This window comes from Typopeltis vanoorti, chromosome 12 (genome assembly GCF_054136105.1).
Source record: "Typopeltis vanoorti isolate ZY-2024b chromosome 12, IOZ_Tvanoo_1.0, whole genome shotgun sequence".
NCBI classification, from domain to species: domain Eukaryota; kingdom Metazoa; phylum Arthropoda; class Arachnida; order Uropygi; family Thelyphonidae; genus Typopeltis; species Typopeltis vanoorti.
Genome location: NC_143560.1, coordinates 5,681,485 through 5,697,837, shown reverse-complemented (window position 1 = coordinate 5,697,837; position 16,353 = coordinate 5,681,485). Strand labels below are relative to the sequence as shown.

The 16,353-nt window shown below is 35.6% G+C and overlaps 1 protein-coding gene across 2 annotated transcripts in view; it reads right to left on the bottom strand.

Annotated features, from left to right (window-relative positions):
* Positions 1-227: 227 nt before the first annotated feature.
* The window catches only part of Coq2 (ubiquinone biosynthesis protein COQ2, mitochondrial), a 137,651-nt gene continuing 121,525 nt past the window's right edge, over positions 228-16,353 (bottom strand). For both annotated transcript variants that reach the window (XM_090401649.1, XM_090401648.1), the window contains exon 7: positions 228-485. In XM_090401649.1, the coding sequence (XP_090257775.1) occupies positions 342-485 (144 nt within the window). In that variant the 3' untranslated portion in view covers positions 228-341. The remainder of the gene's footprint in view (positions 486-16,353) is intronic.

Sequence of the window (16,353 nt, the reverse complement as noted above, 5' to 3'; positions counted from 1 at the left end):
GATGGCTGAAAAATTAAATAGGATGTTTACAAACAAGTAGATAGAATGCATGTGCCTGCACCTGGCATGAGGTTCCCACATCTCTTGTCTTCTTTCTGTAGCAGCATTTAAAGTCAGTCATATATTCAGAAAACAGAGTAACTGAAGGAGAAAATGAGACCCAAATGTGTTAAAAACTGGCAATAATGTTATGGATTTAAACTGATTGTTTATAGTGACTCAAAAAGTAGTTGAAAGTTTATTTTTATTTTTTTTTGTTTTTATTTTTACAAGATGATTTTGGCATATTAAGATTTCATGTACAATAAAAGCTATTATTTTACAGATGCATGTACACAATTTTATTGTTCTTTCTTTAAATTGGACTTGGTTTTTTTAATTAAGGTTCCACCAATTATGCCTAGAAACAGAATCCATCCAACCCATTTGTTTGATTGGAATTTTGTCCAACAGTCTTCTGGGCTATTTACATTCAATGTCAGACACTGAAATAAAAAATATAGGAATAATTTATGCAATAAGAAAATGCCAAACAACTTGGAATATAAAGTAAACATGAGTTTATTTACTATTTGTTTTTATTTTTAAATTAATACTCATATCTAAAAATTTCATAGCTCTGATTTAGGAATAAGTTTTATTTTAAGATACATCCAGTAAAAAGTCAGCTACCAGAATAAACTCTCACTCAGCATCAGCAGAAAGATATGCACCATCATCAAATTCCTGATATCTAGCCTCAAGGGGTTTACAGGATTATTATATTAGTAATAATGTAACTTTTCATGTAGTACTAACTTCCAATTGACAATTTTCCTCCAAATCAATCTGTTAATACTCCAATATCATTACATATTTCTGTCTTCTAAGGTACTTTTTATTGTATCAATCCACCTATATCTTAGTCTTCCTCTGGGCCTTTTTGCTGCCAACCTGACAAAGAACACTTGTTTTGCTAATCTGTCTTCTCCTGTTCTATTTATTGAGATTAGCTCTGCTAATACATTCCTGAATGCTAACAATGTCAAGTTCTTTCATATCCTCAATTTTTAATATAATATTGCCACTGATGCATTCACTCTCCTAATCTTTCTTTGAATTCTTATATCTGTGATCTCCAGTCAAGTGTTTTATTTCTAACCCAGCACTCAGATCCATAAGTTAAAACTGGTGTTTGAACAAGAAGAATCAATGGAAAAGTAGAACTAGCTGAAGAATTAGAGAAGTATCACACTGACATAACTGATACTACTGAAAAACAATGACGACTAAAACAGACAAGAAGTATTTAGAAGTATTCGTAAATACACTTGTTTCCATAAATTAAAACAAAGCAAAAAAATCACAATAACTTACTCTAATGAATTTTTATGCCATTCAGTGAAAAGCAGTATGATTTGAGATGTAAAAGAAACAAGCACAAAAATTGTAAATACACACTTTAATTCAGTAACAAGTGAGCACATGAAGACAATGGTCAAAAGCAAGAGGTAAAAATGCAATGTAATTCTCCTTGTAAAAGTGCCTCGATAAGGAATGTGGTAACCTCTCCCTCCCTCCATAGCAATACAACGACACTTGCAAGGATGTTTCATACCATTTGTAATGGTGTCCAGGAACTCAGTTGGTAATAAAAACTATTGCTCCTGCAAAGTTCTAAGTCCCTCAAAGTTTTTTTTTTTAGTGGGGAGGAGGAGGAATGGGAGCAGCAGCAACAAATCTATCTAGAGCATGCTCAACAGAATTAAGTTTAGGAGACCTGACTGGCCAGTCCATACATATGATAGTCTCTTCTTGAAGATACTGGTCCGCAAGCTTCTCGATGAGGATGAGCATTATCATTTTGTAGGATAAATGTCTCCCCTATCACACCTATATATGAATGAACATAGGGCCCAGACCTAATCTCTTTAATAGCTAACACATAGAGGTCAGTGTGTCCACCCAGTAAAATGCCTCCCCAAACCACCACCATAAGTGTCCCTTTCACAAATGTTAGAGGGATGATAACGTGTCCTTGGTTCTCTCCAGAGAGCATGCCTGATATCACCTTGTAGAGCAAATTGGGACTTATCTGTAAAAAAGTCCAGTGGTGCAGAGATGAGTCAACTAGCATACAGACCCCCTTCATAAAACCTTCTGCGCACAGTGGAAGCAGATACCAACATTCATGCAGCCGATGTGAGGTCAGATCATAACTGATTTGGGGTAGCATTCCTGTTTTAGTGAGCAGATACTCGGAGATATTGTCTACTGTGTTTGCAACATCTTCCTTCACTGTATCTTTGGGATGTTGTTTGTGACTGCTGGAATTGGTTCCACAGTCTGTGAACCACAGAATAACTCACAAGTAACTACCTGGCTACCTCCACCTGACTTTGGTCAGCCTTTAGCATATGATGGCTCACCACCTGAAAATCATCAGTTAAATGATGTCTGCAGTCATATCCAAGAATTTTGTTACCATGAAATGTCTTGTTCTCACTCCAAACATGAAATGGAAATCCACTCCAAAATGCCAGCTTATTCACATATAACGATGACAGTGCCACTCTTTTGTATATGATAACCAGTGTCACTTTTTACATAATGATGTACCTGACTTTCCTATCTCCCTTTCAAAAGTCATTGAGATTTTTCTCTCTGTTCCTTAATTTATGAAAACCAGTGTAATAACAACAAAATTTTATATTCAGGCATGAATGAACAGGAAAAAGAAGAAGAAGTACCTACAGTAGTATTCAACCTAATTCATGAAGATTATCTTCTTGAGTCCACACGGTTAGCCGAGTGGCTAACCGTGCAGACCAAATGCCTGGGAAAGGAGTGTCCTTTGTTCGATTCCCGTCACCGATGTGAGGAGCTTAAGGGTCTTTCTCAGACATAGCCAAGTTAGCCAGTCTTGGGTGTGTACTGCAGGTTTTTCTTCCTGCAAGCAGGCAAACCAGCCTCATGAGTACATGCACCTACAGACATAGGACACACACCTGGAGATATAGGGCTAGCCACCTTATCCTCAGGATGGGTACGGCTTAGAAGGAGTAAGGATAGCCCCGTAATAGGTCACTAGGCCTAATACATGAAGGAAGAAGAGGAATCTTCTTGAATGGCAGGTCATTTTAAGCAGAGTATACATAAGCAAATATCAAAATGGCGAATTCAACAATGAGACTTATCTATGTATATGAGTTCATAGAATGTTCTATGAAGGAAAGAAATGGAGGAATTTTCTGAGTCATTAGAGAAGGCAAATGACAAAGAAAAGGGAAAATTTGGTCCTTACTGGAGATCTAAATAGCAAAGTTGGAAACGAATATCAGACATACAGAAATGCAAGAGGGAAATTTAGGGAAAAGAGTAATGACAATAATAATGGTAAATATACCAACATAAATATGTGCACAAATTCACATGGAAAGAAAAACCAAGAAACAGGAAAACTATATGTTATTTGATAATCTTATGCTAGTTTAGGATCCAACAATATACAGAGGATTTGAAATAGGAAGTGATCACCATTTAGTTTTAAGCAGGATAACGATAAATAAAATATCAAAGTTTGGGAAGCTTTCAGAGGTGAGCTGCAAACTCTATTACTATTGAAAAGCATATGTAAGAGTTTGATTATTGGTTTCAAATGCTTGGTTTGAATACTGTCTTAACTAGACAGGATTCAAGCCAATATTAAATGATTAATCTGGGTTAAAAGTAAAATAGTTGATCAAAGTTTAGAGATCCCAGATAAGAAAGTTCTGAGAACAATTGAGAGCAAACAGATGGCAGAATTATATTAAAAATGAGGATATTAGAAAGAAACTTGACAATTAATGCCAAGTTCCTCCTGTATATTGCCATACTTTGTTTGGTGTGGTTCCAACCACAAAAGGTTATTCATAAACCTATAGTACATTTGTACTGTGGGTGGGCTAAGTATTTTTATTCCCCCCCATTTTTATCGATTTTATATATATATATATATTATTTTTTTTTTGTAATTTTTTATTTTATTTTTACATAGACTGAAAATCCTGCTCTAGAGATCAAACATGGAACTTTTTCCAGCCACTTCAGGATTCCAATAAGTTGAGAAGTAGTCTCACACCAAGCAGTGAAATTCATCTGGCAGAGTAAGCTACAGTGAAGCCTGGCCTTGCTTCACAATGCCAATGACACTAGACACAGGGTTTATTGGACTCAGATCAAGATTCTTTATTCCAGCAGCTTCAAATTTGATTGTTTGTTCCTTGAAATATGTGACATTTTCAAACCTTACCACTCTGGGAAGTGACTGTGCACAATTTTTTTTTCTTTTCTTAAATACTAATTAAGTTATTTAATTTTGTAACTCAGCTGTGACTGAGATGCACAAGCCAGTAAGCACATGCTACATGACTCATATTTGTGATTCATGTTTTGAATGTAGTTTACTGATCTTCTTTTATTGATAATGACCATGTTATATTTGAATGAAATATACTGGAGTTCTTAATTAATTCTACATTTTTCTACACATATATTAGCCATGCAAGTGTTTAGCAGGAATTATCGAGGTCATCAGCTGACGGTGGTGGTGCACTTTGTTTATATTGCTGTTTAGGCCGAAAATGCTTGTATTGTGGAAACTTTTTTTTTGTAAGCATTATTATTATTAATGCTTGCAATGAATTTTTCTGGATTTTTACTGTTGTGATCCACAATACAACCGTATTTCAATAAGTTGCTTTTCATTGTACATCAGAAGGAGAGTTAAATAAAGAGCACAGAAATGCAATGGGGTATGAAAGACTTACAGTCATGCCCACACAGAGGAGATGCATGACGTTATCAGTTCTCCCTGGAATTCCCCGTACCTGGACTTCCTCAAGGCATGAACCAAGCAGAGTAAGCAGCAAATTTATCCCTAGCTAAACAGAAAGCTTCCAGATTCATCATTATTACCATTACTATCAAAATTGGCATGCAGTTTTTGCTAGCTATCATTTTGATGGGTGTCATCTACACTGTAGGTGAGAAGTGGCCTACTTCCTTGTTTTGCTCTGAACACCAAAACATGGCAGTAGGCCACTTCAAGCTTCCAATAAGCAAAGTGATAGTGTTTCACCACATAATGAAAGACATCTACTACCTGGAGTATCTCAAATCAGGCAAAGCATTGCACCCACTTAGCACTTTACAATCAAAACCCATACTCCACATTCTCTTGCTCGCATCCTTCTTATACAACTTCCAAGGATGTCTGTCCTCATTCACTCCATGAAAAATCTCTTCTGCAGTAATCTAAAACAAATCTCACACCAATTGATATGTTTCAATTATATCATCACTTCTCCTCATAGCCAACGTTTCAGAGACTGTCACTAACCTAGTCAATTGTCTTGGAATCCTTTCTAAAATCTCTTAATCTCTGTGAAAATCCATGCCCGCATTTTTGTGCAGTCAAACTACAACTTCTTGATTTATGCACATCAGCATCCTCTTCATTCAATTACTCTGACATCAATGCTTTATGAAGTCATGGAGAAATCTATTAATAGTCAACTTACATGCTATATGAAAAATTGTAAGCTACTAAAAATCACCATGGATCTAAAAAATTACTATGGATTTTATCCACAGGGAAATCGCTTCTTCTTTGCCACCTGCTTCTGAAAAACTACCATAAAAACATATGGAGAAAGATTATTTTTTGATATTTCTAAAGTATCTGAATAGGTTTGGTAAAAAGGCCAATTAATTAAGTAAGTTCCCATCTTATTGATCTTTCCCTTTCTTCTGACTTCTGCAAGTGAGTCATTTTTTCTTTGTGGTTTCGCATTGCTTGCAGGTGATAGTGAATGGATCTTTATCCTCAAACTTTGCAAATGAGGTACCACTGGCCTCCATTATTTTGCCACCTATCTTATTTCTATATACCAATCACTAATTAACTGCAAATTCAACCTACCATTATATTGCATTCCTCATGTTCAATCCTCCTCCCTTTTCCCCATACAAATCTCACCCAGGTAAGACTGTTTGGGCCTAGTGCACATTAGTGTCAGTAGTGTATGTATGTTTGGGGGGGGGGGTCCTAAATGTTAGATAATCCATAAACCTTGCTCTAAAAACCGAAAATGGAACTTCAACTTTGTCTGGCATTCATATACCTGGTAATGCACAAATCATCAAAATGTTTAGAATCATCTACTCCTACACACCCTAAATTCTTATCTCCAAACCATTTTTCGGTGTGGTTTTGACAACTAACTTTTAACCAACTAAAAAAACCCTTTCCTTTCAATCTTACTTTTTGACAACAACCAAATCCCTGACAAGATAAGATCTCTCTTCTTGGAATAACTCTAACCTCTAATATTTCTGCACATAAACATATTAAAAGTACCATCTTCTTATATACAAATTGCAAATCTAATCAATCCAACTGATATCTCTAAAAATCTTTGACTCAGCACAAACGAAAGCAATTAGGTTGATTAATGACTCAACCTACAGTACATAATGCAGATAGGTTAAGCAATTTTTATTTATTTGTTTTTTTAATTAATTTTTATATAATATTTAAATTAGGTTCTAAGGACCAAAAATTGAACTTTTTCAGGCCTCCAAGTAAGCAGGACAATGGTCTCAAAATTTGGCAATGAAATTCATCTCCAACTTAAGGACAATCATAAACCACCATTCAATGGTAGGGTTTGAACCAGCAACCTGTTGGTTGGAGAGCAGATATGCTAAGCACATGGTCCATCAAGCTAGCAAATAATAAAAACAGGTAACCCTTGTATGACACGGATGTTAGGTTCTATAGAAATGCCACATTATATAAATCGTGTTATGTGAGACTCAGATCACATAGAAAAAGTAGGGTTAGGTTCCGAAATCGTTTTTTTTTAAGATTATATAAACAATGACATACCCAATAAAAAATATATTTTTATTTAATTCAGGTAATTCATATAAGTTAAGAAAACATATAAACTATGAAACAAATACATAGTATAAAATTATAAAAAATGATAAATTGTATGTAAACTTCATTTCATATAATGCATAAAATGTTTTAGGCAAAATAATAAAATAAAGTGTATATTTTAATCGTCATCACTGTCTTCAAAACTAACATTTCGTAGATGTTCTTTATTTATGAGTGGCCAGATATCGTCATCACTTGAAATCTCTTGGACATCATTTGTACAATTCTCATTGCATACTTAAGCTGATTTAGTTATCAAGAAGTGAGTAATAAGACCTTGCTTACCACTGTGCAGCAATTTTTTATTAAGTTCATAATATGGAGCTAAACAAATGTTCATTGTCTTGTGAATTTTCTGGAGTGCTCCATTGAGGGATCATTATCCATGAAATAAATTCCTAACTCTCTTGCCAAGTCCAATCCTTCTGTTAATTTCTTTAAACTGAACTCTTTAACGGATTCATCGCAATCAGAATCTTCGGCAGAACTTTCCCCACCATTTGGTTCGACATCATCTATTAATTGTACCAGTTCCTCCTCATTTAAATCTATTTCCCCATCAATTAATTCACTAATTTCGTTTTCAACCATATCGGCATTACTTTAAAAATAAATTTTTACATGAAAAAAAAAAAAAAAAACATTATATATTATATGTAACTCACCAAAAAATAAAGTGCTCAGCTTGAGATTAACACACTTATGATTTTTAATGCGCTTTCCTGGCAGAAAACAAAGACAATTTTCAACAATAAACAACTGAACGTACATGTGTGCTAAACGGTATTCCCCTAATATAAATTCGCTACTTATAACTACATGCACGATATGGGCAGATGCAAATTTAATGAAGATAAAATTTGATTTTTAAGTCACACATTGAAAAATATATGAAAAGATAAAGGGTTACTACAGTTTGTAGACTGTCTTATATCGAAACTGCGTTGTATAAGTATCGCGTTTAATAAGGGATACTACAATTTGTAGACCACATTATATCGAAACCGCATTGTATAATTACTGTGTTATCCGAGGGTTACCTGTAGTTTAATTACAAATACAGGAATACCTTGTATAGCGTGGTTTTGAACAACGCGGGTTTTGGTCTAATGCGGTTTTTATTATTACACTTATCATTATTACACTAACATTGTCAACATTGACTGGCGACTCCCGGGCGCTGCAAGTGACAGTCGAGAGCCACATTTATGCAGTAGTTATTCGATTGGCCCTCACATAGACATGTTCTTTCCCCACGGCATTTTATTATTTACGTTAATATTAGTATTTAATATTTTTTTATTATTTAAGTACGAGTGAAAAGAGACAAAACAAAGAAGACACTGTTGGAGTAACAAGAAAACGCAAGTGGTTGACATCAGAGAAGAAACTTGAAATTATAAAATGTCACGAGAATGGCGCTTCGTTTGCTAAAATAGTATGTGAGAATTCAATGAATGAGTCATCTGTACGAACAATTATTCAGAGCAAAGAAAATATTAAACAACATGGAATGAGCACCGCTTCTTATATGTCAAAAGTGATCACGAGAAATTAATCTTCTACAATGGAAAATATGGAAAGCCTTCTAATGATCTGGATTGAAGATTGTAATCAGAAAAAGATTCCTTTGAGTCAAATGATAATCCAGGCAAAAGCAACAAGTCTATATGACAAAATAAAAGAAAATGAAGGAGGTACAACCAGTGAAACTTTTATAGCAAGTCGGGTGGGTCTGCAATTTCAAAAAGCGTATGGGACTCCATAATGTAAGAATCCAAGGTAAAAGCGCAAGTGCTGACACTAAAACTGCAGAATTATTTCCCAATGAATTGAAGGAGCTTACTGAGAAGGAAGGCTACACAGATGATCAAATTTTTAACGATGACGAGACTGGCTTGTTCTGGAAAAGAATGCCATCGCGCACATTTCTAGCAGAGAAGGAAAAAACACAAGCTGGGTATAAAGTGTCAAAAGACCGATTGACACTTTTACTAGGAGGTAATGCATCAGGTGATTAAAATTTAAGCCACTGTTAGTACAGAGCAGAAAACCCAAGAGCTCTTAAGGGCTTTACAAAGAACAATTTACCTGTTCATTAGCATTCGAATAAAAAAGCGTGGGTGACTCGTTCAATTTTCGAAGACAGGTTTAAAACTTGTTTTTGCCCTGAAGTTAAAAGCTAGTGTAAAAAAGAATGATATTCCTTTCAAAATTTTGCTTTTATTAGACAATGCACCAGGCCATCCAACTCTATTGACTGACTTAGATGAAAATGTCAAGATTCATTTTTTCCCCCCAAACACAATATCAATTCTGCAGCTGATGGATCAAGGCATTATCTTCCACTTTCAAGGCTTACTATTTAAGACGAACTTTTACTCAAGCTATTAAAGCTTGAGCAAAAGAAGAAGCAGAAGAAGAAGATTCTTGGATTTTGAGTGAATTTTGGAAGAAATTCACTATAAAAGATGCCATTCAAAATATTTATGAATCTTGGCAAGAGGTGGCTCAAAGCAACATGAGAGCCATATGGCATAATATCTTGCCGCATTGTTCAAAGGACTTTGCTGCCTTTGTAACACAGAAAGAGGAAATCTCAACAGAAATTGTTCAGATGGTCAGAGATCTTGGTTTTAAAAGTTTAGAGTGTAACAATGTGAACGAATGTATTGATTCTCATTCAAATGATCCGGATGATAAAACCCTTTTGGAGTTGGAACAACAATGAGCATATGAAGTAGAAGAAGATGAAAATGACCTCACTGATGTCATGGTTGAAGAATTTCCCTTTGCTGACCTTTCAACTTTTGTGAGAAAAATTGATGAAGCTTCTGACTTTCTCATAAATGCCGATCCGAATTTGGAAAGTAGCATCAAAGTGAGACAAAGTCTCAATAATACCATCAAATGCTATAGAGATCTAGTACTTGACCAGACAAAGAAGACAAGGATGGTGCAACGAACACTAAAAGACTACTTTAGTAAAAAGTAAATTACTGTATGCTAAAATTGAAGCAATATTTGTTTTGTTTTCTACAACTTTTATATCAGTTTAAAAGGATTTTATTTGTTATTTAGTTAATAAAAATAACAATTTTTTTTTCATTTTTAAATATTTTTATTATCCTAAATTTTCGTAATAAAGAAATTAAATTGGGGTGCTTAAGGGTCAAAGCTGTATAACTGAGAGGAGATCTCCACATTGCCTTTAAAGGAATGCGGAGAACTGACCAGTGCTTTTGACCTAATGTCCACTCCTCACCTTCTCATGGTGCACCCTGTTGGGTATCTACCTGGATACTGAACGAACGAGGATTGGCTGCAAATTTGGGATTTAGCCAACCAAAGTGTATTCTTATTGGCTTAAACCAATATACAAATGATGGTACAACATGACAAAATTTCATGCCGGCTGGGGCATCAACCGGTTAAACACGGTCCCCGTTGTTTTCGCCAGGGAACCAGGGCTAACAGTGAAAAGTCAGCTACTGGAACAAATCTGAAAGCACACCCAACAAAACATCGCCAGAGTTAAAGATCGGTTACTGTCAACATAAGAAGCCTGAATGGCAAAGAAATGGAGCCAGCTGAAGAATTAGTTAAGTACCAGATCGACATAATAGGAGTGAAGGAAAAAAAAAAGACAAAACTGGTGAGATCTATCTAAGCAATAAATACAAGATGTTATATTCAGGCAATGACAATAATGGAAAAGCAGAAGTAGCCATAGTATTCAACACAAAATATGAGGTTAATCTTCTTGAATGGCAGGCAGTCTAAAGTAGAGTGATGTGGACAAATATCAGAATGGGGAATCAGACAATGAGACTTATTTGTGCCTATGATACCACAGAAGGTTCTACTAAGGTAGAAATGGATGATTTTTTTTATGCTTTAGAGAAAGCAACTAACACAATGAAAAAGGAAAAGTTGGTCCTTGTTGGGGATCTAAATAGCAGAGTAGGAAATGACTGTGAGACACAAAAATATTTTGGGAAAATTTGGAGAAAAGAGCAATCATCATCATCTTCCTTTTACCCTCTTTTACCTTGCAGTGTCGAGGGTTTGTTAATTATCAGACCTCAAACTGTTCACAGGATAAGGTGGTCAGCCCTACGCCCCGGTGTATCCTATGTCCTGTAGTGTTGAGCTCTCAAGGCCGGTTTGCCTGCTTTGTGGGATGAAAAACCCCAGGATAAACTAGGGGAAAAAATTCTACTGTCCATGCCCAAGACCAGCTAACTTGGCTATGGCTGACGAAGATCCTTCAGCTCCTCACGGCACCAACGGGAATCGAACCCAGGACACTCCTTCTCCAGACAAATGGTTGCGAAGCGCTTAGCCACAAGGCTAACCATATGTCTGGGGAAGGAAGGTCCTTGGGTTCAATTCCCGTCTGCATTCCATTATCCTGATATTTTTAACAGTCTCCTTTGCACTCTCTCTCTCTCCACTGTATCAGAATCACAACAGAAACCATGAAAACAGAACTGCACACAACAGTCCGAGTGAGATCTTATCATGGCCTTGTAAAGAGGCAAAATGATATCCTTATCTTTACATGTGAACACGCAAGCACAAGAAACAGTAAATGAGGACGAAGCAGGAAGCTATTCTTTCTCCTAAAAGTCATACTAGCAAATATCTGTTGGATTTCTGCTCAGGACACGGTCTGGTTCTTACTAACACCATGTTCCAACATAAAAATGTGCACAAATTCACATGGAGAGAAGAGGCTAGGAATAAGAAAAGTCTCATTGACTATGTTATTGTTGATAGTGATGTTTTCTCCCTGGCGCAGTACACCAGAGTATACAGAGGATTTGATATTGGAAGTGAATACAATTTAGTCTTGAGCAGGATAAAATTGAATTTCATATTGAAAAGAATAACGAAAGAAAGTTTCAAAGCGAATAAAAGTTGAGCAGCTCTCAGATGTGAACTGTAGACTAAAATACACAAAGATTAATGAAGAAAAAATGAAAGAGTTTGAGAACAGGAACCAAACCTTGGAGATTCAGTGGCAAGCCTTGAAGAAAACCGTGATTGATTCAGCCAGAGAGGCATGTGGTGAGGTTGTCTACAAGGATAGAAAAATCAGAACTCCATGGTGGACACAGAAAGTTAAAGAGTTTGTGAAGGAAAAGAAGAAAGCATATTGAAAGTTCCTGGCAAATAAGTCAGCTTGTGCTCTTAGAAAAATCAGAGACAAATGTAAGAAAGCTAAACACTGTGTAAAATTAGCTAACCAAAAGTCATGGGAAGACTTTGGAAAGAACATAGAAAATAAATATCAAGAAGATGGTAAGATATTCTGGAGGTTGTTGAAAAAGCTTAGAAATGGAGGAAAGAGTGCTGTAAAAGGAGTCAGAGATGATAAAGGTGACATGTAAACAGGAGAAAAAGATATCCTTGAAGTATGGAGTAATTACTTCGAAAAACTGCTAAATGAAACAAGCAGTGATGACAGCACAGTGATAAAAAACACTGACCAGGCATGCAGTAAGGAAAACACATCCATACTTGAAGTAAAAAAAGCCATCAGAGGATTGAAATGTGGAAAGGCAGCAGGAGTAGATGATATTCGACCAGAAATGCTGAAGTATGGTAGTATAAAAGTCTTACAGTGTCTACACTGCATAGTTCAGAAAGCCTGGACAGAGCGGCGAATTCCCGATGATTTGAGTAGAGCTCCGATAGTACCCATATCTAAAAAGAGAAATAAAACTGAATGTGAGAATTACAGAGGTATTTCTCTACTGAGTGTTTCTGGCAAGATCTATGGAAGTATACTTGAGAAACAGTTGAGAAGACTTGTGGAAGAAAAGCTTGGTGAAGAAGAAGCTGGATTCAAGCCAAATAGAGGCTGTCAGGATCAGATCTTCACTTTACGACAAATAGATGAGAAACCATGGGAATATAACAAAGATCTGTATTTAAGTTTTGTCGATCTGGAAAAGGCATATGACAAGGTTCCAAGAGAGGAGCTATTCAATATGCTACAGTTATATGGTGTCAATGGGGAATTATATCAAGCAATACTTAGTCTTTATTTGAGCTGTAAATCAGCAGTTAGAATTGAAGGAAGTACAGGAAGATGGTTTGATGTTAAATCTGGTGTGAGGCAAGGATGTACATTACCCCCCTCTATTATTCATTATCTACATGGATCATGTTAGGAAGGAAAGTGGTATTAAACCTGATATCAAAATTGGAGATGTTAATGTCAGCTTTTTGCTTTATGCAGACAATGCTATACTTCTAAATAAATCTACTACAAGTTTGCAAGATTCCCTGACTAAATTGAATAGGTGTTGTAATATGTATGGCATGAAGGTCAGCAATAAAAAGACAAAGACAATGAAAATAGGCAGGATCATTGAAAATGTCAACTGTGTTGTGATTGGAGAATCTGTGGAACAAGTAAAACATTTCAGCTACTTAGGCATGTTTTTACTGAAGATGGTAAATTATATATGGAAATAGACAACAGAATCAACAAAGCTGGTATGGTAGGAAGTCAATTGAATAAATTCATATGGAATAAGAGAGAAATTAGTTGGAACACTAAATTAGCTGTATATATACAAGGCTATATTCAAACCAGTGTTAACTTATGGATCTGAGAGCTGGGTCAGAAGTAAAAACAGTTGACCAAAGACTGGAGACCGCAGATATGAGAGTCCTGAGAAAGATTAGAGTCGTGAACATATGGCTTCAATGGCAATATCATATTAAAAATGAGGATATTAGGAAAGAACTTGACATTGTCAGCATCCAGGAATGCATTAGCAGAGCTAATCTCAGGTGGTATGGTCACTTAAACAGAATGGACAAGGAAAGATTAGTAGAACATGTTCTCTGCCAGGTTACCAGGAAAATGGCCCAGAGGAAGACCAAGAAATAGGTGGATTGATATGGTACAAAGTGCCTTAGATGATAGAAATATAAGATCTGATAATATTGGAGTCTTGACAAGTAACAGACTGATTTGGGGAAAAATTGTAGATAGGAAGTTATTAATGATGTAAATTTTTCATGTAGTACTATCATATCCTGTACACCCCTTGAGGTTACAAATCAGGAATTTGATGATAATGAGGATGACAAATTAAATTGAAAACCTTTATAAATACACCTCAAACAACACGGTTTAGCATAGCGCAGACGCTTCTTGGAACCAATTAACCAAGTTAAGGTATTCCTGTATTTTATTTCACATTTTGTAAAACATCCTCAGTGTAATAACAACAGAATTTGAATATAAAAGGTGATATTTAAATTTCTGTATTCTCACTAATATGCAGCTGTATGTATGCTAGTCTTAAAACTATAACACCTTTTCAAAATTTAAAAATTATTTTATACAGTTACAAAGCCATCAAAGGCTTGAAATGTGGAAAGGCAGCAGGAGTAGATGATATTCGACTAGAAATGCTGAAGTATGGTGGTATAAGAGTCTTTCAGTGGCTGCACTGCATACTTCAGAAAGCCTGGACAAAGGGACGAATTCCCGATGATTGGAGTAGAGCTCTCACAGTACCCATATATAAAAAGGGAAATAAAACTGAATGTGAGAATTACAGAGGTATTTCCCTACTAAGTGTTCCTGGCAAGATCTACGCAAGTATACTTGAGAAACGGTTGAGAAGAATTGTGGAAGAAAAGCTTGGTGAAGAACAGGCTGGATTCATACCAAATAGAGGCTGTCAGGATCAGATCTTCACTTTACGACAAATAGTCGAGAAAGCATGGGAATATAACAAAGATCTGTATTTAAGTTTTGTCGATTTGGAAAAGGCATATGACAAGGTGCCAAGAAAGAAGCTATTCAATACGCTGCAGTTATATGGCGTGAATGGGGCATTATATCAAGCAACTTAGTCTTTATTTGAGTTGTAAGTCAGCAGTTAGAATTGAAGAAAGTACAGGAAGATGGTTTAATGTTAAATCTGGTGTGAGAGAAGGATGTACATTATCCGCTCTGTTATTCATTATCTATATGGATCACATTATGAACGAAAGTGATATTAAACATGATATCAAAATTGGAGATGTTAATGTCAGCTCTTTGCTTTATGCAGATGATGTTATACTTCTAAATAAATCTGCTACAAGTCTGCAAGACTCTCTGACTAAATTGAATAGCTATTGTAACAGATATGGTATGAAGGTCAGCAATAAAAAGACAAAGACAATGAAAATAGGCAGGCTCATTGAAAATGTCAACTGTGTTGTGAATGGAGAACCTGTGGAACAAGTAAAACATTTCAGCTACTTAGGCACGATTTTTACTGAAGATGGTAAATTAAATATAGAAATAGACAACAGAATCAGCAAAGCTGGTATGTTGGGAAGTCAATTGAATAAATTCATATGGAATAAGAGATAAATTAGTTGGAACACTAAATTAGCTCTATACAAGACAGTGTTCAAACCAGTTTTAACTTATGGATCTGAGAGCTGGGTCAGAAGTAAAACACTTGACCAAAGACTAGAGACCGCAGACATGAGTCCTGAGAAAGATTAGAGGGATGAATAATGGCATCAATGGCAATATCATATTAAAAACAAGGATATTAGGAAAGAACTTGACATTGTCAGAATCCAGGAATGCGTTAGCAGAGCTAATCTCAGGTGGTATGGTCATTTAAACAGAATGGGCGAAGAAAGATTAGCAAAACAAGTGTTCTCTGCCAGGTTGGCAGCAAAACAACCCAGAGGAAGACCAAGATATAGGTGGATTGATATGGTACAAAGTGCCTTAGACAATATTAATATAAGATCTGGTAATGTTGGAGTCTTGACAAGTAACAGACTGATTTGGAGGAAAATTGTAGATAGGAAGTTAGTAATGATGTAATTTTTTTCATGTAGTACTATCATATCCTGTACACCCCTTGAGGGTACATGGCAGGAATTTGATGTTGATGATGAGTTACAGACAATTTCTCGAATTCTGAAAATGGTTAGAAAACTTCAGTTGACACTTGGGTGATACAATAGGGTTTCAGCACTATCTTTCAACAAATGTTCATATTTATAAATGCTTCACTGTAATAATTTGGGTATTCTCATATAGATCAATTTAGATTTATATACTTAAATCAACTGAATATAAATTTCATGTTCAGAAATAGATTTTTCAATTGATCTACTTGTCTGATTCAAGTAAGATTAGTTACAGGAACACACAACATAATATGCAGAAGTTAGAAGTAAAGGAAAGAGTTTGCCTTTAGAAAAGTAATAGTTGATGGACATGAAAATTTTCCCTCTAAAATTAAAGTTCACCATCATCATCAAATTCCTGATATGGAATTTGATGATGGAATTTATTATTGTATCTCCATGGGGTGGACAGGATATTATGATAATAA